This window comes from Cygnus atratus, chromosome 10, assembly GCF_013377495.2.
Source record: "Cygnus atratus isolate AKBS03 ecotype Queensland, Australia chromosome 10, CAtr_DNAZoo_HiC_assembly, whole genome shotgun sequence".
Classification (NCBI taxonomy): Eukaryota; Metazoa; Chordata; class Aves; order Anseriformes; family Anatidae; genus Cygnus; species Cygnus atratus.
This window is the reverse complement of record NC_066371.1, coordinates 17,947,875-17,972,990: the sequence shown is the minus strand read 5'-3', so window position 1 is coordinate 17,972,990 and position 25,116 is coordinate 17,947,875. Positions and strand designations below refer to the sequence as shown.

Sequence of the window (25,116 nt, the reverse complement as noted above, 5' to 3'; positions counted from 1 at the left end):
GAAGGGCAGCACCTGACTTCCAGTCCTGAAGTGAAAGAAAGGAGCTGGTTTTTTGCTACAATAGCTTCCTAAAGTGTAAGGGTAGGAAAAGTGTGGGTGGGATCTACGTATTTCCATATTCTGGCTGTCCACTGTTCCCATCATTTTCTATCAGGTAGATCAATCTTGCCAGAATGGTTGAAACAAGAAAGTTTAGTGCTGGTTCCAGGTTTCATCTCATGAAATATATAAAATTAAGTATAATACAGGTCTTAACATTTCTAAGATTTATAATGTATGAGACATTAAATTTCAATATCCCTAAATTTCTTCCCAAATCTGAGTTGAACCCAATTTTAGGGACACATTTTTTATCCTTGACCTTCAATAAAAATCCCTCTGGGATATAGAGAAATGCAATAACCAGATTCTAAACCATTGTTCAGCATTATTGTACAAATCTTACTCCTGTTAGTGAGCACAGAATTTTCTTATAGTGCAACAAATTTGGGGAGAAATTTCTATGTTCCTTCACTAAAACAGATGTGAAATAGCATTGAAGGGTCACTCACAGAAGTAGATTTACAGTAAATAGATATTCAAGACTTTTATTCTTATGCACATTCATTTTTATCTGTTATTCGTTCTCCAGAAGATACTTTGACACAATATTGAAACTCATCTATGTGGCTGTGTCTGCCTATTGGCATAGCTTCAATAATTTCTGTCAACAGGAAGCTGGAATGAACAGAGCTCATTTCTTTTATATGCTCCTCCCTGCAGAGTGTCTACAACTTTCCTGCCAGTGCCCCAGTCTGTTGCCCAGATTATAAAAGCATATCTTGAAGGCTGGAAAAGCACAAGGGGGCAACTTCTTACAGAACACGTGAAGGAGAAAACAAGTTAGGGGAGTACACTATAATACCATCAGAAAGCAGCAAAGGACAGTCAAAACAGACCTTCCAAAAAAAAAAAAAAAAGGGAAGGTGAGAACAGAGAAAGTGTTCAATACAAGAAAGATGAAGACAGATAAGGGGAAAATCATCTGCAAAAGAAACAAAGTAAAACACAACACATGTAGACACAGAATTACGTAAGCGTGGCAAATGGAGCAAGAAAAAAAATAGTCAACTAACTTGCAAAAAACCTACTTGGATGTCCACTCTCAAACTGTAGGAAAAGACACACAGAAGAATTGTGATCTTTATAATACTATCAGGCCTTACAAATGGAAAAGCCATGATCAGCCTTCCCTCAGACTGAGTGCAGATGAGCGAGGAAATCACTTTTGGCATAACAGAGTGTTCTATCATACTTCTCTTGCATTTGAAATCCTTAATAGCAAAAAATTCCTACAATGAAGCAAAGTCCCAGTGATCTTTTGAAGGTGTTTCAGTACAAGATGGGTTCACATCTGGAACTCTACATAAAAAATGCCAGAATCTTTCAGATATTTTTAAAATACAGACAAGTCTGTCTTCTGGGTCTTAATTCTACTGTGCCAGCTGTTGACCAGAAAACAGTTCCTTTTTTTTTCTTTATGTCCAACATTGCTGAACTGGAGAATGATGTAGCACTTTGTCACTATGTGACGGAGTTTTCTTCATTAGAGGCTGAGCCTGCTAAACACACAGCTTTCTCATCCATGCAGTGACAGATCCCTCTTCACAAGCTGTTATGACTAAGCAGTAGCTTGACATGCTACCGTGGGCTTCTACATCCCCTCTGTGATTACATCAAGTCACCATTTCAAGCTAAACACAGACTTCCACCAGCCTGGCAGCAAGCTAATTAAGGTCATAAAGCTCACAAATGTTTTATTGTAGACCCATTATCAAGTTGTAGGTTGTACCATCTCCTTCACCAGAAGAAGTGAGTAATTAACGTATCGGTGGATCGTGGAAGCTGTCTAAACCAACAGCTTCTAAGTAGCCTCCCAAGGCATGCTAACAAAAGAACAGATTTGCAGCCAGCCACAAATGCTACTACGTTTTTCCTCTGCAGCAAAGGAAACAGAACTGCTATAATGTAATTGGACTGATTTTATAAGGAATTTTATAAGGATTTTCTTTTTCTTGGAACATAAAACCATGGTCTGTAGAATTGCTGCAATTCTGTTATCACTGCACTGTTAAAACACTTATCACTATCTGAACCTATAGACAGCAATCCAGCTACTGTAATGCATGTAATTAGTACGTCATAGTCAAGGTTGAACTGTAATAAAATGTTCTATTTATAGCAGATATAGACATTGAACCTTACAGTCCCTGACAAGAATGTCAGTTAGCGTCTTTACTGACCTCACCAGTTAATTCCACCTCACTGTATGAGCCCATTTATTGGCCGATTGTTCACAGTACAAGTGAAAAGCTAATAATTTGTGTTATTACCATACTGCTACCAATACTTGCAATTGAAAGAGCAGGGTTCACTTAATGCAAACATTTAAGCAAGCACATTTCACAGAAATCTTAACGGGAAACACGCAAAAGGATGCATGCAGGACAGAAGAATATTATTTTAAAAAAATCAACCCAATACACTGGATTTATGTTTTTAAATAACATTTCCCCAGCACTAATCATAAGCATGGGATGACTATGACTTTGCAACATGACAATGCAAGGAAACATTCCAATGAAGTAAATAAAGACCTTTAAATGTTTCCTCCACAGCTCTGCATTTGCTTAGTAGCAACCAACAGTGTCTATTTATAAAACTCTTGCTTCCATACTAGGTAAGTAGCTTTCTGAAATTCTTACTAACATTTTTACTAACATTTAAGTAGAATACATGTCAAAAGCCAGGATCATGATTTTTTCATGAGGTAGATGGTAAGTATTATCACAGAAGTGATAATAACAGGAGCACTGTGATAATTCCAAATCATTAACATATTTCAGTATGCAAACATTTAACCACAAACATTCAATTCAATATTTTCTTTGCCACAGTGGCTAGCATCCTAAATTTTCAAAGGGTTATATGGTGCTTTGAACTTTTGACTTGCATTTGAAGGAATAATATATGTCCCAACAGTAGAAAACACAGGCTTTAAGACTTTATTTTAGAAATACTTTTACCATGTTTCTAGCAACCTTCCCACACCCCCATCTTTTGATAATATATCTCAGGTTAAATACTGCCTGCCTGCCTATTGGCAATGACGTAGAAAACCATGTCTGCAGACACAATGGGAAAAGAGTTCCACTGAAAAATTTTGGGCAGGTGCTTCAGTTTTTAATGCAGGTTGTGAATCTGTCCTCAGGGTAGAAAAAAATGCTGTGCTATATGTTCTAATAAAAGCAAAGACCTGATACTGTGAAGTACAGCAACTTAAGGAAAAAAACAAGATCTTGCATTTTGGATTCTAACTCTTATTTTATCCCACAGTCCTTTTAAAGTAATAGCCTACCTATCCTGACTTCCCCTTCCACCAGTTCTATACTGCTCCCCATTTTACACTTACTTAAATATGTGCAATTGGTGGCCATGGCTAATTCAAAAAACCCTTCATTCCTTAAAGTCCCATTGCATTGGACACTGTCACCCTGTCTCTTTCTGCTGTTATAGAAATTGTGATTTACTTCTGCCACTGAAATTTTACTTGATTGAAGGTCAATATATTTCTCATCAATTAATAAAGATGGTGATTTATGGCTTTATCTAGAGTTCTTTTTTTTATGTTTTTGAATTAGCAATTTTTATAGAAATAGCTTTCATAAAAACAACAAATCATCCTTGTTAACACGGGAATCATCCAGAAAAGCATCCTTCACGTGCTATGAAGAGGATGGGCCTAATCTATGGTCAGTCTAAGCACGTTTGCTTATTCGCACTACTGCAAAATTGACATGGACACTCATGACTGCTGAATATGCTTTCTGAAACACTTTCTGACAGTAGGATGTACTTTACAAAAAGTACATATATGTATGAAGTGGAAACTACTTTTCTTTTTATATGAATGTTAAGACTGAGTAACAAAAAATGTAATCAGAATCACTATATATTCTGATATTTAAGCCATGATGAAAAAGACAAGAATTTAAATAAGAAAACGTATTTATCTGCAAACGTACAAATTCAGTTTCACCCAAGCATGAAGTTCTGTGTATAAGATATTACAGTAGTAGGTGGTTCAATATCTTTAAACAGTGCTGCACATATTGAACTCATTTCTGAGCAAGGAAATAACAGAATAATTCTGCTAGTTTTTGGGTTTTGTTTTTTCCCTCTAGTTACAATTTAACTATGTTTTCTAGTTCAGCTTAAATACATGGCACTTTAACACTGGCGATCACTTCTTGATTTACCTGCCTGAAGTACATCTAGAAGCATGCTATAGGCATCAGTGGTTAGTATGCATAATGCCAGCATGCAGCAACCGATTGAGGAGCACACCCTAAGATGAAAAGCATCTAGAACTAGACTACAGTTTGCTGCAGGGATTTTACATAGGCAAGGTAGCATGTTTGAGTTAGATGTAATCTAACAAGCTGGAAGATAATACTAGCAAAACTAACAGTCCCTGAGTTCTGCTGCATTATTTGAACATTCGTGAAACTGGCTGAATCAAAGAATCAGCAGATTTTTACCCATTAACTATTTACTCTGAACATTAATTGAAACATGTTTACATGACTTCTTGCATTGGTTACCATCCCCAAACCTGATAAAGGTTTCACAATAGTCTAGGATTAATATGCCCATACGTAATGGGAGATGTCTATACCACTGAGAACAGAAGTCAGTAAAGCCCAAGTTAAAAGCCCAAACAAGCCCCCTTGTGTTTGTACAGAAATTATTTTTGTCCTCAAATTAAAAGTCTTCATTCTTTTAAAGTAGGATCCAATTGATGTATAGTCCTGATATAAATTTATAATAGGAATCACTTGCATGATTGCAGGCTTACCTTATCATTACATGTACTTAAAACGTGGAATTAAGGCCTTCTTTCTATTACTTACCTTAATTAAAACAACTTCTGTGAAGGGAACTGTAGCAGTAAGTTAAAACATGAAATGCTAGTTTGAAGCATGTGACCTGTCTCATACTTTAAAATTTCTCTAGGATAGTTATTAGGGAGGAAGTATCCAAGAGATGTGAAATGGACTTTTGCTGAGACTGCAAAATCTATTTCAAATAAAACATTTCGATGTAGAAATAGCAAGGTAGGAAAATCTCAATGGAAAAAATATAATTCTTCTGTATGTTTGAATAAAATAAGCTTAGCTGAAAAAATAGTTTAATGTCATTCATATCGAGGCTTGGCTAAAGTACAGAAATTTAAGCACAAAGAAAATATTTGAAAAAAATCAAAGATAAGCAGTTGTGGCAATTATTATAGCAAATATTTCAATAACACCCAATCAATCCCAGTTATTATTGGACTAAAAAATCAACACAGTGATTTTCTGTGAAATGAGTCCATTTGTAAGAAACATATCTTGGTTTGGTGGAAGAACAGCTATGACGCTAATGCCACCAGAAGAATATTAAAAGAAGAAATTATTCAGTTTCTCTCTACTGCATTGTTATTGCATATATATGCTACTGTTACTGCTTCATTGCCCAACTTTACTGCATACTATGAATCAAAGCATTAAGAAATGCCACACAGCATATAAAATGTGATGTACTAAAATAATGGTTTCAGCAACGTACAATATGTATTCTGAAAACTTATAAATGCTTTATTAATTATTTATTCCCCACTGTACATTACTGAAACATAAAAATGTGATAAAATTAGCTGCAAGAGATATATATGAAACCCTGCTGACAATTTTTCATACGGGTTTTCAAAGTAAATCTGAGAAAATAAATATCTTCAAGGCAATAAAAATTAAAGCATTACAGTAAAAGTTTCTTTTGGTGTGAAAAATACTGACAAGTCTTATTTTCTTACCCAAAAATCAAAAGAAAAAAATTATGAATCACTGGCTATTTATAACAAGTGGTATTCTTTAAAGTTTTATTAGCTCTTGGGCAACTGAATACCTCTATTAAACAAAATGATTGCACCATCCATAATCATCTTTTACAGCACTGCATTTTAACTTGTTGCTACTAAGGTCTAGTCCAGTATGAACGAAAAAGATCATCAAATTCTACTTTCATCACTACAAAGTATGTACTGAAAAGCTGAATTAGCATCTACACTAAAAGTGGCAAATATCAGTGATTCTCCAATGTGCCTCATTATTCTAGGTGTAACTGAAAAAAAAACTAACTTTTACCTCATATGCACAAGGTTATGAAAAGAGCTTTCAGATGAGGAAACTAATAGCTTCAGATTTCCTTGCTGAAGCATATCCCCAAGAATTTCACAGGCAGGAGGAAAATACTGGCTAAAAGTCTGTTTAAATTATGTTAAAAGCCACAAATATGAAAAATATTCTCAGCTTGCTTTTCCCACACAAATTGTGAATAAATACACGTTCCTCACTTGAGGAAGGATGTTAGCAACGGATAGGCTTTCCGTTAGTTTCCTCACTTATTTCATTATTTGTACTGTGCATATTTTTCTCTCCATCTCCACACTGCCAACACTGTCTCTTTGGAAAAAAAATAAAAAAAATAATAAAAAAAAATAATAAAATACATTAGTTTCCTTTTTATTTCTTTCACTATTGTTTCACTGTTCTGTGACTTTGCAGTTTGTCACTCAATATTGACAAGCAGGAATTAAACAAGCAAATAACAGAAGTCACTAAGCCTGCACCAGAACTTTTCAGTACAAGACTTACCACCCATGGTTTGTCACAGAAATTATAGATGGATTCCAAGGAGTTGACGCTAGGGATGCCTGCATACTGCAGCCCAATGATCAAGTTTCGGAAATCTTCATTTTCTGCCATACTGAATGAATGTTGTCGAACAAGGACAAAATCAGGCCTGAATGACCTAGCAAGGAAAATTGGTAATAATTAATACTCAAATTGTTTCTGAAAACAGCATCTAGTAAATACTGTGACTCCATTAAGTAGAGAGACAAATTATCATGGCTTTTCAGGTTGTTTTGCCACTGAAAGATACATCACTTTTATAAATTCTGAGTACTTCTTAGTTTATTTCTATGTATACTGATTCCTGAGCAATGACAATTAAAGATAAAGCAGGCAAACACCTCTGCCAGAAGCTTAAGCAAGTTCTAATGCTTTGCTTTTGGGGAATGTTTTTTCTTTCACAGCTATTGTCAGTGTTTTAAGGACAATAAGAAAGAGATGAAGCAATCTTATTGCCTGCAAAAGAGATCACCAGAAGTGGAGGTAATCACAGTTCAACTTTTGATCAAGACACTACCCCCCATCTTATATTTAATCATGCTTTCTTGTGTTGCAAAATTCATTGATTCTTGTCCTCTTACTATGCACCTTTGAGAACAGTCTGGCACCATCTTCACCTTACTTAAACTCTGACATCTAGTTTAAGTAAGGTGACATCTGACATCCAGTTTAAGAACTGACATCTAGTTTAAGAAGGTTACAGAAAATAGAAGACATAACGCAACAGGAGATAGCCCCTAGTACAGGTGGAATTCACTCAAACTTGAATGTTGAAAGATTCTCCTCTGTATTCAAATTTTATAGGTGGAAAAAACACTAACTAGCTTAATGTTATCAACCTCTTGAAGAAGTATAACTGTGGAGCAAGTGCCTGTCCCATTTTTTTTTCCTGTTAATCCCAGTCAGCAAAATTCTTTCACAGGAATTTCTATGATTTCATTAACTAATATTTTGCTCATAAATCTGTGATAGAAAGTCATTTTGGACATCACATCAATAGAACAAGAATTTTCATCGCAGTATTCAGATAAACCTTTTTAGTAATATGTTTACAGTTTGTACTCAATATAAATTTTCACACCAGTGGGACCAGAAATTTCTCCTATTTCTCTTGACAATTGAGACAGAAAAAAAGGAACGTGCTGCATATGCTATTGTCTGACCCATAGTTAATGCTGGCTTTCAAAGAACTTCCTTAACTGAATATCCTTCAGTATCTCTGTATTCTTTAGCAGCACAAGAACCATACACGAAGCTTCAGGTACCAAATACACCAAATTTCACAAACCAACACGGCTTAAAGCAACATAAAGACTTGCAGATACCTGAAGAAACAGAACTCAGAACTTTTATGAAAAATCTTCCCCCGCCCAACATGTTCTGTATCTCCAGAAAAGTTATTCGTCATGCAAACGTAAAACCACTCCCATCATGTCTGCTTATCCCTCTTACACCAGAAAGCATACACATATATGCAAATATCCCACACAAAAAATGAGTGCAATATCAACTTCAGGTAGCTCTATTTGGTTAAATAAATTTGATTATAAATAAAAGTGATAATATTATAAAATCCTGCATTACCTCACTATTAGAGTTGCCTGATGACGTGGAAAGATTCCTCTGTTTTTTAACCTAAGCAGCAGTTTTATTTATTTATTTTTTTCCTCTCTCTTAAACAGCAAATATACATCCTTTTAGATGCTATTTCTTTGAGGTTCCCAGCTCTCATTAAATATTGACATGTTGAGATGCTAACTGGGCATCAATACTTATGTTCTGTTTGGAAAATTCTCTACAGCAAAGCCATTAAGGAGCAAGATTTCTTGGCTCCAAAACTTCACTCACTGAGGGGGGAAAAAAAAAAAAAAAAAAACAGATCTGTTACTCTTCTAAGGAAATAATCTTGTGGATTTGGCATAAGTGGTTGTTACATTAAGCTGCAATATTTTAAAGCACACAAGAGATTAAACAGCTATGAGTTTTAAAGCATAAAGTACACTTATTTTCAATATTTTTCTTCTTGATTTTTTTTTTTTACATGAAAAAGTAAAAATCTTCAAGTCTTTTATTTGGACAGATGTTGAGCAAAAACACAAAGTCACTAGACATGCTGTATGCTGTCCAGCTCCCTGAACTCTTACTCTTTCCTGAAGATAAACCTAAGTAGGAAACTACCAGGTCACTGTCAGAGGTGTGATCTACCTTTCTATATGCAACCATTCAGCCAAACTGTTACACTTAAACCATTAACTGCACTGACCAAAATCAGAGTAATTCCCCAGTTACATAACATATAGAACTGCCTGAAATAATTTTCGTAATGTAAATTAAGCTTTTACTTTGCCCTGATGTACTCCTGTTTCCCTCCCTACATTTACAAAGCTGTACATGTTGTCTCTGGAGGGAGGAAAAAAAAAAAAAGTGGTGAAAAGACCCCTGACTTCCATTGGAATAATTCTTTTATCGACAAAACAGCCTAATAGGAAATTATCTAAACTGTGATGTTACAGTAACTATCCGGAAAGAATTGATATGACTTGGCCCATGTCAATAGAAAACAGCAGGCCCTGGGCGGGAGCTGCAGCCCATGGAGAGGAGCCCACGCAGGAGCGGGTGGTGTGGGGGGTAGCTGCCGCCTGTGAGGGACCCATGTTGGAGCAGTTTGCTCCTGACAGATGGAACCCATGGTATGGACCCACATGGGAGCAGCTCTTGAAGAGCTGCTGCCTGTGGGAGGCCCTGTCACATGACTTACTCCATTGATCAGACACTTTTCATGGCAGTGATCAACGTGTGTTGCATTATCAAAAATCCCTATCACAGTATGCAAAAAAAACCCACCAAACATTCAGTACATTTTACAGGTACATGTGCATTTATATTATGCATGTAAAATTACATGCCAAACCTATTGCTTCTTGCTGTTATTATATTTAGTTTTCTTACCTGACGACTTTAGTGCCATTCCGAAATACTTGGATATCTACCGCATAATTGCCATCAGCATGGGCTATCAAGTTGATTTCTGAAAATTCTGCCTGTGAAAAGAGGACTCGCGTTAGTCCGTCTGTTTTATTTTACCTTTATTTTCCTAAATCCCTTCTGTTAAGTATTAATATCTGAACAGCTGACAATATATAATTGGAACACAATGTGCACTAAGAGGATCTTCTTAATTGGATCTTAATCCAATGGTATGCATCATATATGAAGCAATTGAACAAATTAGAAAATATAAAGAAAGAAAAAAAATTAAAAAATACATAAACAAAGACTGTAGGGTGGTAGAGATTATATTTCCTTTGTATGGTGCACTATAGAAATTAATCAAGGCACAACAAACATTTATCGAACATGTTGAAGCAACTAGCACAAAAGCAGTGTTAAGGTAAATATGACAAACGGAATATTTTCTTATCACACAGTGTGTTTTGTTTTTTCTTCCCTTTCCTTCACATATTTTACACCTTTCTATTTCTTTTATGTGCATTTACTCTTTTTCCTAAAAGATCGGGTGCTACTAAACAATTGACATGCAAAATTCACAAATAAAGAATTTCTTCAAAGTATCTTCTCACACTGGAAATGTGGCATTTAAAAGGAATCAATTCCATACTCTGAATCTACAGTTATTTGAAATAAAAGAACAGGATGTTTTTCATTTATCCACAGTCTTTCATCAGCTTAGACTCTCAAAGCACTTTACAATAACATTATACAGCAGAATAACTGAAATGCAGCCAACTGTCTTCTACTGGATAAATAAAAGTGTCTTTGCTATCCTGGACACTAGTACAGAATAGAGACCGTCAGAATTCTCATTGGTCTCCTCTTGAAAAATGGTGTCACTGAAGGCCTTCCTAAGTAAAATCTGTGTAAGGCTTTCAGAATTAGTGTTCATTTAAGGCAAGTGTTGACTCCTCTATCCACCATTCCAACTGAACGGCTTAAGTACGTGCTTGATTTCAAGCATGGATGATTCTTCATTAAATCTTATACATTTATATACTTTCTTGGATCAATGTTTTAAACGCAAAAAGCAGATTTAAGACTATTGTAAAATCAGTGCAAATGATGAGAGATTAAAATATTTGCATAAATGCTGACAACATTAATAAATCATTTAAAAATTAAGATTGACAACTAATCTCTCCCATTCATTTATTACATTAAAAAATTACATGGATTCACAGTATCGATTTAATACTTTAAAAACTTAGCATGTGATAGAAAATATTTTAGATTATAGGTAGGTTGCTGTAAGCAGTATACAAATAAAATAATGCTCTTCAATGTTAGGAAAAGAACACTGAAGTTACTAACTCAATTTATTTGTACACAACAGTAAAGGTGCTGATGCTTTACAAAGTGACTAATAGGGTTCAGAAGCCTTCAATCTATTGCTGATTAAAGGTGGTTTTGGTCCTACAAAGACCTTATGAAGGAAACTCTAGGCTTACACAGAGCATTTGCTAGCATTAAAGTGCACGTGATGTCAACTGCAGAGTCTGATTGAGATGTGAATGGTATTTTGGAACAAAATAGCTTGCCTCCTTCTTCCCCTCTCTCAATACTCTTGAAAATCCCTGCAAAGCAGTTCCAAGCTGAGAACAGTGCAAAGCTAGATATTGTAGCATTAAAGTGATTTAGAGAAGCTGGATCCACAGTGCCAGTGATAATTTTGCCTCACTCCCTGAAATTCCAAATAAAATTCAACCTTTTAGTGTTCTACTCAATTTGCATTTTTTTTTTACTGAAGTATAAAGGACTACATACCTATATATGCATACATGCATGCATGTGTATATATACACATGAACACATAAAAATAACATTCAGATTAAGTCATTTAATTACCTGTTCAACCTTTATGTCATATTCTCCATGAACCTTTTTTCCACGAAAAGCCTTGGCCCTGCAAGAAAGAAGGGAGACAGAAAATCAAGGATATGTATATCTGTAATCAGTAGCTGCATAAAGCTTCCTTTATGGCCTTCAGTGTCTTGAAAATATGCATATACACTAAACAAATCTACCAATACACATTTTTTCCCCTTTATCATCCTTTTGTCCTTAACATCCCATCACATACTATTTTGTGATTCCACCTGCAATCAGCCAGTATGAAGTACGTACTAACGTGTATTTAAATACATATTTCACAGTTACTGATATACCAATAACAAGATGCAATTCTGCTTGCATTAAAACCGACAACATCAATGGAAATTCACTTCACTGTGAACAAGATCCTAAGCAACACCACTCACACTAATCTTTGTCCACTTAATTTATTTAGCAAAAATGGTTTATTGGAAACATTATGCCTAAAAACTTTCAAGTGTTTTTAAAGGAAGTATCATAGGTACTGGAGACTGTTGTCACTAAATTTGCAAGTGCCCAATTTACTAAATAGTTTTGCTTTTTCTAGATTGTAACTTGTGGCAGTGTAATTAACCTGAGATTAGCAGCTGTTATGCACTGTGATTGCTTTGATAAAACAGAACTGAATTCAATGGTCCAAACCTCAGGCCTCACAAGCAGCGTATTTTGTGTTTTATGTCTTATCTAGCATTTATTTGTTTTGGAGAAAACAGGAATGAAATAAAAACCTTTTAATAAAAGGGAATTACTCTAACACTCTGAAGCTGGAAAAGGGTATCAGTCTCTCTCTGTAACTTCTTTATTCAAGCCAAAGTTTAAAGTACCTTTCCCACTTTTATTAATAACAAGCAAAAATCTGCTCTACATCCAAAAAATAAAACAAAACAGAGCAACCTCAAGTGCTTAAAAAAAAGTTATTTTGTCCATTTCAACATTTGACAAAATGTTATTTATTCAACTTTATTTACTTTACATATTTATATTCAATTTTATTTTATTTATTATACTCAACTAAATCTACCTCATCAGTGAAAGTAGCATATACTCTATAATAAAAAAATTCACTGTTACTTTTCAAAAATCCTTTTCCCACTGAGGTCGAGAAGAGTTTCACCATTGGTTTCAGCATTAGAAGAACTAAATTTCATAATAATCAACAGAAAACACTGCCTTAGGCAACATATTTCTTAAGGATATTTTCTATATTTTGCATAACTGATGGTAAAAGACAAAGAAACTGTTTATAATGAAATGACATATAGAAATATTGTTCAGCAATTAATTCTGTATGTATATGGAATTGGTAAGAAGATAAAAATGAAGAAAATGTTTGCATTATTGGTTTATACTGTTTTCTTTTAATTAATACAGATGAGATACTAAGTTTTAAATCCACTGTTTTATTACAGAAAGTGCCTACTGAGGATAACATCACATATTTTTGCCTGTAAAAAAAAGTAGAAGTTAAATACACTGTATAACAAGTCTAACTTAAAGAAATAGCATTCTTTTTTTTTTTTTCTCCCCAATTTGTTCTGAATGGTAACTTGACCATATAGAGAGACTAAACCTCCCACAGTGCTTACCCTAACAAATATCAGCAATTGATTTCTTCGTCATGACAGGAAATGGAACTGAGAAACTACAAAGAGCCAAAGAGAGGCTCCTCTGTTCTTTGGCACTAAGCTTTTATTGGAATATGCTCCAAACATTAGTTAAAGTGAAATGTTATCCCTTGAAATTCACTTTTTCTACTTCAACATCCTTTAGAGATGAAACAACCTTTAAACAACTAGATTCTGGCATGATTCACATTTCAACAAATGACTTCAGCTTTGAAAATAAACAGCAATAGTAAGTACTGAAGTTATGCCATCTGGGGCTTGAAAACAAACGTGACATTTAAACATTCAGACAGACCTAATTTCAAATTAGCATTAACCCACATTTGATAAAAATGTGTAATATTCAATAATATTCTCCAAATGTTGAGCCACAAACTGCAAGAATTTATCTAGATATCTCTAAAAATACCGTACAATAAAAAATCATGCATCTAATTTCAGAAGACTCAGAGATATTCTTAGTAGGAGTGTACTGTGAAATAGAACCTAGTTTACATTTTATTTACTGTGCTTAGGAAATATAGCCATACCTTGCTTGATTTTTTTTCCTATTTACAGTCTTATCATAAAGACATTTATTACCTTATTAATTACCTTCCTTTTTTAAGGGAAGATGGGAAACAAAATGATATGGCATTATTCTTTTACAAGAAAATCACTTAAACATAGTTCGAAATTCCAGTTAAACATTATTACTCTCAGTACCAAGCATGGAATACCTGTGTATCAACCCTGGGAGTACCTCAGTAGAAAGGACATAATGCTTTCATGCTCAGAATCTCTAGTCAAGGCATTTGAGAAGAGTACAAGGTTAGCTGTCAGTATGATTAAAGATAATATAACAAATGTGCCCCAAGTCAAGTAACATTTGGCTGCCCATTGCTGATGATTTTTGAATTGTTTGTAAGGAAGAGAAGGGAAGAAAGCAGTACTGTTATTCATATGAAAGTCCCTGTGTAAACAGTTGCTTTCCAAAGCCTAAATGTAAAGAAAATGACCAGGTACTACTATGAATGCTCCTTATTAGAGCTATTAGCGTGAACTCTTGTAGTCAGAATCTCTTCAAAATAAGTGAAATATTTATACATTTATTGCTTCACAATTCATTTTCTGGATAAAATCTTGCACATTTAAAATTAACCAACTATAGAATATACAGTTGCCATAAATACATCCATATGCGAACTCATGCTACTTAACTTTGGCAAGGACAATGAATAAAGCAGTGAGCAATAAAAATGTTTCAAATATATAAAAAACGCCTGAAATGTTTCCCTCAAACTATGCAGCATCTACATAAATTTCCACAATATCTTACTATGCCATGAAACCAATGATGTAAATGAACAAAGCATTAACACTGGTGATACATCAACTGGCAACAAAATCAACAGGAAAATCATTTGCTAACATGCAATAGATTTACACCAATTTAGTTTTCATTCTTAAATACCACAACAGAGTTTACCAGCAACAGCCTTATTAAAGTCAAAAGCATGCATCCAGCAAAAGAATGGGTTCCAGTCCTACAAACTACTGCTCGTGTATGTAAGTCTCTTACTTACACAGCTCTGCATATTCCTAAACACTGCAATTTGCCCTTCTATTCAATTAGCACAGCACTGGTAGTCTGATTTCTGTACAATGTACACAGGATTCAGATCAGCTTAAGCACTGATTTCTGGGCATGCCTGAACAGTGGGAACGAATTTCTGTTCTCATCAATACGAGCTTTGTATGCTCAAAAACAATTAACATTGCCAGTTTACTACAACTGGGCAAAAGCTTATTCACCAATTAGAACAGTAGCACCCTCTGGAGTACACAAATTGCAGACTGTCAATGTGTATAAACAGCTTAATTAACTTTGAGCACGGTAACATACACATACACCGCAGTCTCAAATAACTGGTTCACTGGAATTACCAGATGCATGTAAAGATTTTGGCAGACTGTGACAGAAGCAGACAGATTTCCAAGAACTTAACGCCTGGATCACTAGCCTCAGACACAGAATAGAAAATATTGAAGGGAAAACAAACCCAGTCTTCAAGTTCAAGTCTGGTTAGCAACAAAGATTTTTGCCACCCTAGTCAATCAAAATACCTGCAAAGAGAATTACTAGGAATAAAGCCAAGCACTTGTGGTCCTTCTGTATATTAGGACATGATGAAGTCATCTCAGATGGCCTAGCAATATTAGAATATTTCACACAGATAATTCCGTCAAGCTAATAGGATTCTTCTTTGCTGATCTGCCCAGTTATACTGGGGAGCATGGAAGCACAGTTACTTGAGCAATTCAAACTTAACAGGGCAGTACAAAACATCTGTAGGAAACAATCCTGCTCTGGTGCAGGGCTTTCCTTCCCTGACTTCTGTAACTTGGAGCAAAAAACTTTCTGTTAAATATATCCTAAAAACCAGAGCTCCTCACTCCTCCATGCAGTCTTTCCTCTGCAGAGGCAGTCAACTGTCATACCATTCCTCATTCCCTTTATGGGTGATGGCCAAGCTCATGAAAAGGAATTTTTCAGCAGAGGATTTTCCTGCCCAAACAATAGAGAAGCTGCCCAAAGAAATTCAACTCTAAAAGTGTTTTAAATAATAATAATAATAATAAAAGAATAAACAACCTAGAAATACAGAATACAAGCCTATTAAGTGGCAAATATTCCACTTCCCTTCCTGTGCTGTGTAACCCCCTTGCTGGAAAGTGGTGTGTTTTTTTGTTTGTTCCAGAATAGCACCTTCAGAGGCTTCTGCAATCTGATTCAATTCCAACTTTTTTCCCCATAATTTATTACTAGTCTTTCTTTCTTTGTCCTTTTTAAACAAATTATCCTATCGCCTTGGCATATATTAGAATATTCATCTTTTTTACTCTGATGATTTAAACAAAACAGAACTATTTTTCTTCTTTCACAGTACAGACCTGCCAGCTCAAGAACCACCTCTCTGTTGCTTTAAACAGGAGCCCTTCTATTTGTCACTCTGTTCTGTGCCTGAATACAGTATTTTTGCTAGAACTCTAATCAAGAGGAACATGCCTCCTACTCTTGAATCTCTAATTTGAGCTTAAATTTGCTGGTTTTTTAGAACAGCATGCTTTACTGAAAATGCCTAATTTTCTGCCCACTCAAGGTTAAACAAGTACTTTTTCATGACCAAATGCTAGACTGCCTTTCTGTTTGTCTCAAAATCCCACACCTCAGGTTATGTAATAGTTACCATTAGCCCAACACTGTGGAAGATTTATAGTCACGATGTAATTTCTGTGGGTTTATTTTGTAAATTAGATGACAAATGAAAGTATTTTTAAATGCTTTAAAGTATAATCACTAGAAGACCTCATACTTGATGCAACATATAACCTTTTCCAAATCTGTTAGACTCATTGGAATAAACAATTACTACACATTCCCAAGTATAGATTCATAAGAATATTTTGTATTTTGAAGAAAAATCCAAACGTTCATACAGAAAACCATCATTATCCATATTAAGAAATATTACTGTTCTAAATACTGCTGGATGTTTTAATGGTTCCTAGGACTATAAGACAAACTACATACCTGCAGCAGTTATGTATAAGTTCCTTAAACTTATCTATGTAAATATAAGTCAATATAAAAATATTGCAGGCTAGAGTAATAAAGTTAAATTTGCCAATTCCAAGTCCCTAACAACTAAAAAATCCACTCTTTCCAACTTCTCACTCTGTTGACAACAAAGATAAACAAGGACAAACAGCTAACAAACAACTTTACTATTTAGAAGGTAATGCACTCTATCTTGAATAAATGGCAAAAATGTCACACAAGGCAGCTGCTGTTGATAGTTTGATAGAAAAAAAAATAGAAATAACATCTAGTGATATTTTTCTTTGCTTTTTCCCATTGAGGTAAAGAAAGTAAACTGATACACTAACAGAAAGTAATTCCTGACAATATTTGAAATGCCATAAAAAACAGCCTGGAGTGAAAGATTTTTTGAGACTGAATCCATACTACTGATAAAATCTTCAGCAGAAATTTATCTACCTTTCAATTTTTTCTGTTTATACTGAAATCTCTAAGGCTCTAAGTTTTAAATGCCTCTCAGCAAGATGCATGACTGTATGTGATTTAAGAATATATGAATCTTTTATGCTTGCAGACATTACCAAGTGATAGTCATATATAACATGCTGGGCTATCATGTTTGAATTTTCATCTTTGGGAATCCTGCACTTAGTATAGAATCTGTACCTTAAAAACCTCTCTGGCTAGTTTCGCCCCTGTGCTCAACCCATAGATGAGATTCCGAGCATTTTTTTTTTAATTATTTTTTATTTTTTTTTAAGTCAACAGGAGGTGAGAGAGAGAGAGGAAAGCATGCAAGATACACGTCTGGAGAGAATGTGAGAAAGAGATGCACACCTTTCAGCCACAGCTCGTAGTTAAACGAGATTAAGTGCAACATCAAACCTTCAACCGTAATATCATACCTTAAATCTTCAGCCCTACACACAGGGACAAGACTCAGGGGAAGCACTGGGCAATGGGAGGAGAAGAGATTACCATAAGACCCAGAATATCCTGTTGGAGATATACATGTACTTATATACACACACGCACAATACACACACACACACAAACACTCACAACGCAATCAAAAAAATGTGGCCTCTGCAGAGAATTACAGTGATGGTACAGGCAAGCCAGAGTATCTTTTTTCCAGCTGGACCCCAACAAGCATTTAACACCCATTCAACAATGTTGTGGCCTCACCAGCTCTGAATTAGATTTAAATGAGCAAAAGATTAAATGATTTTTCACAGATTGGCAGTTGCTTTGATCTTTGGCTCAGAGATCCTTTCACTTCCATCATGTAGACCTGGAGTCTACATTACAATTCTATTATTTACTTTGTGTTACAAGAATACTTTACATCAAGATTCCAAACAGTCAGTGTAAATGTCTTTGATTTTTTAATCTTTTTTTTTTCCATGTAAGTGTAACTTATCTTTAGATTTAAGACAGCCATTTGCTGCCCTGTTTCTCTGAACAGATCAATTAGAAACCCTAGTCGTTACAGCTCATAGTCATTGATACAGTAAAGAAAGTATATGGCTTTTGCTGCCCTCTTCTGTAGAAATAAATATATATCAGATTGGTTAAAAAAAAGTGTTACCAATCAAAGAAAAATACAGAACCATGGTCATCTCTTTGTTTTTGTCTTTTAAGGTTTCTACACTGGTATCAACCCAGCCAGGTAGGAGTCACAGGCAGGAGCTGAGAACACAGGAAATGCTTCATTATCATTAAAGTTACATAGATATTTGTGCTGAATTATGGATATTATGCATGATAGATAGTATAAACCTTACCTGTACTTAGTTTTAGATCTGCTAAAGAAAGCATATTAACAGCAACAATATGAACAGTCTCTATGTATTTAACACAAGGTTAGCAAAAAACAAACAAACAAACAAAAAACCACAAGGAAACCAATTATCACTGATGTCTGAATGGATTAAATTACTAGTAACTGCTAATGCTTTCTATTTTCCTCCCTTATTATTCACTTGAATTAGTGAATAACATTAAGGTACTTTTTGCACATGTATCTGTGAGGGAGAATACACACACTGAGTCTCCACTGGCTTCCTGAGAGTCTCTTCTAACTGAAGCTAAGATTCCCAGTGCACCAGAAAGCTGGGTGGTACACTCCACTCCAATCGCCCCCCACAAAGTAAAGAATTTCATGCACTGTGCTCAACAGAACAAAACTATTAATTTACCAGTTATTATGGAAGAATGAAACACACATTTTATATACCCACTAGCTACGGAGGAAGGTCCAGCATGTTTCCATGAAAAAACAATTACTTCAGGATATTGGAGTTACAGTAGCCATCAGAAACACATTATACTGAAAATTCTCAGAACAATAAGGGTTACCAGGAAAATAGAAAATAATTTTGCCAGTATCAGTTTCTGTTTTGTTTATTTGTTTCTAAATCACATTTTATGCCAGATTCTGCGGGGAAATACACAGAATGGTGCAGCAGGTTACCAGAACTCCTCTTATCGTTGGCTGTATTGCTCTACCACGTGCAGCATCTGGGATGTAAAAATGAGGCAAAACTCCCTGCTGGTTGGAGGTGGTAATGCAATGCTGTATAATACGGAATATATACTATTCTGACTTTCTGCGCCAATAACTATGTAGCTGATATTTATTTATTTATTTATTTGCCAGTTTCATGTACCTTCCTATAATCTTTGGTCATAGTTTTAAACACACTAGGACTTTTTTTCCTAACAAATGACCACTAGAAAAAGTTCCAAACTGGATGCTATAACATTAGTAAGACCTGAAAGAATAACACTTTTTAATTAACTCCTACATAATGTTCACAAATGGGTTGTTCTGAAAATACAGCAAGGAATACATTTTAGCAATACTCCAACCCTTTCATTAAAAGGAACTGTCTCTTCTGCTCAGAATTAAGCTTTCCAAGTATGTTATAAAACTAATTTTAATGTTATACTTACACGTATAATCACACATAATTTTGTCTGTACTTAAAATATCAGTATCTGCTTTATTGATATTAAAATCATCTAAGAAGTCAAATAATTAAGAGCCTGTGTTCCTGAGGACTCTCAGCTTCCCACTATGGATTAGAGAATAATAGAATTTTCTCTGCTGAGAAATGCAGAGAAAGCACTGCCGAAGTTAGTGAATGAACCTGTTCTCTACAATAAATTGGCACCACAGCTAGGACACTAGCCTGAAAGCATCATCCACCCCTTCTCTAAATGAAGGTGACCTTGGAAGTATGGGCTTTAACAATTCCTGTCCAGGAACAGTCTGAAAAACTAAAAGTCAGGTAAAGTCTAGTGCAATCTGTAACACAAAACATACCACAAGCCTGACAAGGCCTGATAAGGATGTTGTGACAAAGGGGAAGCTATTAAAGATGATAAGCATAACCAAAATATATGAGAGTAAGTTTCATGAAAGTATTCTCTGACATGTTGGGGGTTTTGTAAGCAGCTGTGTGAACACTTTATTTGCTTACAGTGCATCTAATTAGAAGCCAAATTTATTAACAAATAAAAAATCTTCATGAGTGATATATTAATTTTGGTCATATTACACATTGCGTTAATACAAAATCCCACAATTGTTCACGCCCTCCTCATTTATTTGTAAAACAAAACTGATCTGAATTTCCAGTGCTTAATGAAGACTGGAATCAGGTAAGTCCTACGCTGCCGCAATGTGTGCTGTACAGCTGCACAGGCTACTCTGCGCAAGGTCTGTACTGCACCCAGGCTGTATTCAGCTCTGAAAGTGGAGCCATACACAACAGCATGCTGTACCTCAAATATCAGGTTTTGAAATTCAGCAGTGTGCCAACCTCTTGAGCAGAAATCTAATGAGGCTGTGTTGCAAGCCCCCCTGCAGTCCAGAGCCTAGCTGACTGGCAGTACATTACAGCTGTGAGGAGCAGAAGCATCTGCTGAACACAGAACTGAATTCCAACTTCTCTTGCCCTTCCCAGCTGAGCACCGTTCATCTCTTTTTTTTTCTTTTTTTTCCACAACTAAATGCTGTTAATTATCATATAATTGTGAGAGTCACTGCCATTTTTTGGCAGACATGAAATAACTAGGACACAAATAAGCATTCTCTTTTGACATATATTAAAACATAGCATTATTGTAATAATTTCACAACTGAACAATTTGCATCTATGGGATTAATTCCTCCAGGGTCTATAGGGGTGAGAACAGGACCTGTTCTCTTTTGCACACAATAGCAAAGGTTGTTCCAAGTTCTCGGAAATTTGAAGAGATCTTCCCTCTAGGAGCTGTGCTGTGGAAAGAGCGCTCTAAATGTAGTTGGCAACATAGAGCACATTAGTCAAGGATGCCCAAGAGATGAACTGAATCCAGCCCTACATCATTTTGTGGGCTACACCCACCCACTTCAGTCCCTAATGGGAAGTGGCTCACTTATGCTACTAGTCACCTCTCCACTAATGGATCCTTGGGCAACCACAAGTCTGCAGTCCATGGCACTGATTCATTTGGATGGGGAGTCGCTAGAGAAAAAGACGGGAGTACTTTTCCCATGAAGATACTGCCATTTGGAAAAGAGCTAAATAGCAGGCATGTGCAAGTCCTTGTTACGTAATATCCAAAATCTGCAACTAGTTACTGGTAAATATTTTTGCTAGTGAATTTATGACTCTGGGCAAGGATGATCATCCCAGTGAGTAAACAAAACATGAACAAATAACACCAGAGTATGAATGTTTTCTTGGTTATTCTACAATAAGGTCTGTTGGGACAAAAAATCAGGATGTGCTGAAAACCTTTCAGACTCTGAGACCCACAATATTCATACTGCAAGTTAAGTTAGCTAAAGAAAGAAATGCTGCTACACTCATTCTAGTTTGCTACCATATCAACACAAATTAGTCTGTAGTTACATCACTGATTGCTTTGAGACAGTTCTCATATCAAACTCACACATAATGGCAGACTGCTGCTCTTCTTCCTAAAATCCTTCTTTTTTCTAGTTGTGAAATAGGAAAACAAAACAAACAAACAAAAAGGAACAAAATGAGCAAGCAATCACTAAATTCCTAATGGCTCAGTGAAAACAAAGTCACCAGGATTTGCAGATATGGCAATTAGCACTTTAAAAGAAAATCAGAAAAAAAAAGTGACTACTTTTAAGATCAGCATTTTCTATCTTTTTTCCTGTATACGCCACTTCAGAAGCTCATTTTTATCCTCAACAGCTATTTTCTGTAACAATCAGCAACAAGTCTGATGAGCATTATGCTCAGAAATTTCATTTTAAGCTCCTGTAGCCTGAGTTTCTCCTTTCTCACACACTGCTCACGATGTTCCATTGCTCAGCAGTAAATTCAAAAGAAATTCATTCAGACTGTTGAGTTACAAACAGAATCTTGCATATTATTTTTGGTAAAGACTTTTATTAGTGGATCGTTTTATTTTTAATATATTGGCATAATATGCACTAATAGTATGCAGTGAATAAGGACAGATGCTTTCATCAAGATTTAAGAGCAAATAAAAACATTCTTAAAAATTTTTCATGAAGGCTGTAATGATTATGGATGTTTCTTCCAAATGCCTTGCAAAATCTGTCCACTCAAGAAGAATTACTTCAGACAGAAATTCTGCACTTTACATTATTTTGTATCTTCAGTAATTTCATTAAATTTAATGGGATGCCCAATTTCACTACTTTGCTAGAAAAGGAAAGCATAACAAACCAAAACGAATTTCTGCAATGCCTATGTTTGTGTAATAACGAATCCCTGTAAATGAATCTGAGCTTCTGCACAAACTGCCATCTATACAGAACAAACCCAGAGCAGGTTTCCACCTACATGTTGGTTAAACACTGCCATCTGCTGGGTAGACTTCTCTGTGAACTGCTGAAGCTCCAGAAAATCCCAACTTCAGGGAAAAAAGTACATTAGATTAAAATAAAACAAATGAACCTATCACATCCCAGGCCACAGTGCAATTTTTTAACAAATTAAACAGAAACAAGGCTAAAGGGGTGGAAAAAAGTCCCCACTCACTTTTGCTGTTACAATTTAGCTAAGTTTGAGAGACTGAAAAAATGAAAATAAAAAAAGGCATATTTATTTACCAAAAAGAATAACAACTAGATTAGATTCCCCAAAATATTATCTCTCCCAGTATGGAAAACCTCATGTATAAAGTTATGCCATATATGGAAGAAGGGAAAATTGTACAAAAGTTCATTATTTTGCATTCAAACACACAATTCCCGGTTAGAGAAATCTTGAAAACTCTTCCACAGTCTTGTCCAAATTAGACTATATTTTGCACTTTTCTGCTGCAGATGCTTCTGACTGGTAGGACTTAATACTGTTCTTTCGCTCGGAGACGTTCCATATAGTCTGTACTTAGACTTGCAAGGTACTGCAGCTCATCCAGAAGTACAGTGCGTAACTTCTACAGAATTAATGCTTCAGGGTGAGACACAATGCACTCATTACCCCTTCTCTGTCACAGAACACATTTCACTTTCCTCCTCACTAGTAAATATAGCATGTTTACTAAAACACAAGCCAAAGAGCTACTATTTCAATAACTTAAGGCAAAAGAACAGAAATACTGAATAGCAGAGCCCTGCTATGCATCTATTCCCAGAAATCTTAAAATCTGGAAGGAACATGATTTGGTGTAACATTCTCATCAGTGCACAGACCAACACCATTCAAGATACCACAGAGAGACTGAAAAGACCACCTGCTAACCTCCAAATCTTAATTTCCTAGTTGGAAAACAACAACAAGCACTGAGTGCTACATAGCAAATGAAGAGAAGGATTTAAGTAGCAACAGAAACAGCAAGGATGAATGCTGCTAAATTACTTTTTTTTTTTTTTTTAAAACAGTCTTCAAAAGTAGTGATCATGTCTTGAAACAATTAATGCTTTTGATACACATGCAAGTCATTGCATTTTGAGCATCTTTATCAGATTTGTCAGTGTGGAGAAAGTACTTTTTAAGGGCTTAATCCAAAATCACATGAATTTACAGTATTTTGACAAATTGTCCATTCTACTATGAGATAATATTGTATACATCACTTGATTTAGACTTTACTGAGTCTTTTATTTTTGTAGTATCCCCTAGAAAACGTAATATAATTTTTTGTTTCTTTCCCAGATTCACACTTTTTTTTGTTATTACTTTTTCCTTCTTTCCACCCACATATTTAAAACTAGAGAGCCCGAACATTTCACAAACACAGTGTTTATACAAAGTTTATATTTCATTGTCACACACATTTTCTTCTCTTTCTGTAGGCAGGCGATAGTTCTCAATTTTCTACAAGAGTACATGAAAATTTTTATCCTATTTACCTAGCATGGAGTAGTCCTGGCAACCAAATTTAAGTAGACTCCAAGAACTAATGGTTTCTTTGGGTAAAATTTCTCACTCAAATCCCACAATATGCTCCTTTCTGAGTATAGGCAGAAAACCCATTACCCTGAACAGATGGGAGGTAGTCTGTGGGAAGGCAAAATCTGTCAGAACAAGAACTTAGAATATGAATAAATAAATAAATAAATCTCTGAGTCACAGGCCTGATAAAATCACAAGACTGGAATAAGAGAACTCTTCATTTTAAGAGAAACATGTATCTTTAAGAGCATACACTTTTTTTTTTTTCCATTTGCTCTATGATTTTGTTTTGTTTTCTCTTGATTCCCTTTGAATGAAGTTCAACCTTTTTATTTATTTGAAAATATAGCTGAGATTCTTATTAAATTGCAAAAGCTGTAACCTTAATTAAAAAAAAGGAAGATTAAAAAAAGAAAATGCTCAGAAGAAATTTTTGACTGCTCAAAATATTAGGACAGTTAGCAAACTGTGTTGGTTTCTCTGAAGGTGTGGAAAAGCAATTGTCAGACAGACTTGGCTGTGATTTGAACAGCTGCTATGCCACAACTACTGTTCAGCTCTAATTAAATCTCAGTGCTACCTCATTTAAAAACACCAAGGATGCAAACTAGACCCAAAGAACGCATGGTTACATTCATTAACTGTTAAGTCTCCTCTACAATTTGGGAATGTTTGCTTCCATCTTCAGACTTGAAGAAGTAAGCAGCTTTGAGTGACAAAATTATCTGATGAATCGAAAGTTAATAGTTACGTTTTGAAAAATAAGACAGACACGAAATTCACAAAACCAGCAAGAAAGGTAAAAATCTATCATTACTATTCTTTGAACAGTTCTCTCTTTTTTTCCCAGG

At 35.2% G+C, this 25,116-nt stretch overlaps 1 protein-coding gene across 1 annotated transcript in view; it reads right to left on the bottom strand.

Annotated features, from left to right (window-relative positions):
- The window catches only part of SYN2 (synapsin II), a 175,716-nt gene that overhangs the window by 99,357 nt on the left and 51,243 nt on the right, over positions 1–25,116 (bottom strand). Inside the window, exons 3-5 of the mRNA XM_050712811.1 lie at positions 11,634–11,691; positions 9,723–9,814; positions 6,735–6,891 (exon numbers count right to left, since the gene is read on the bottom strand). Coding sequence (XP_050568768.1) covers positions 6,735–6,891; positions 9,723–9,814; positions 11,634–11,691 — 307 coding nt within the window. The remainder of the gene's footprint in view (positions 1–6,734; positions 6,892–9,722; positions 9,815–11,633; positions 11,692–25,116) is intronic.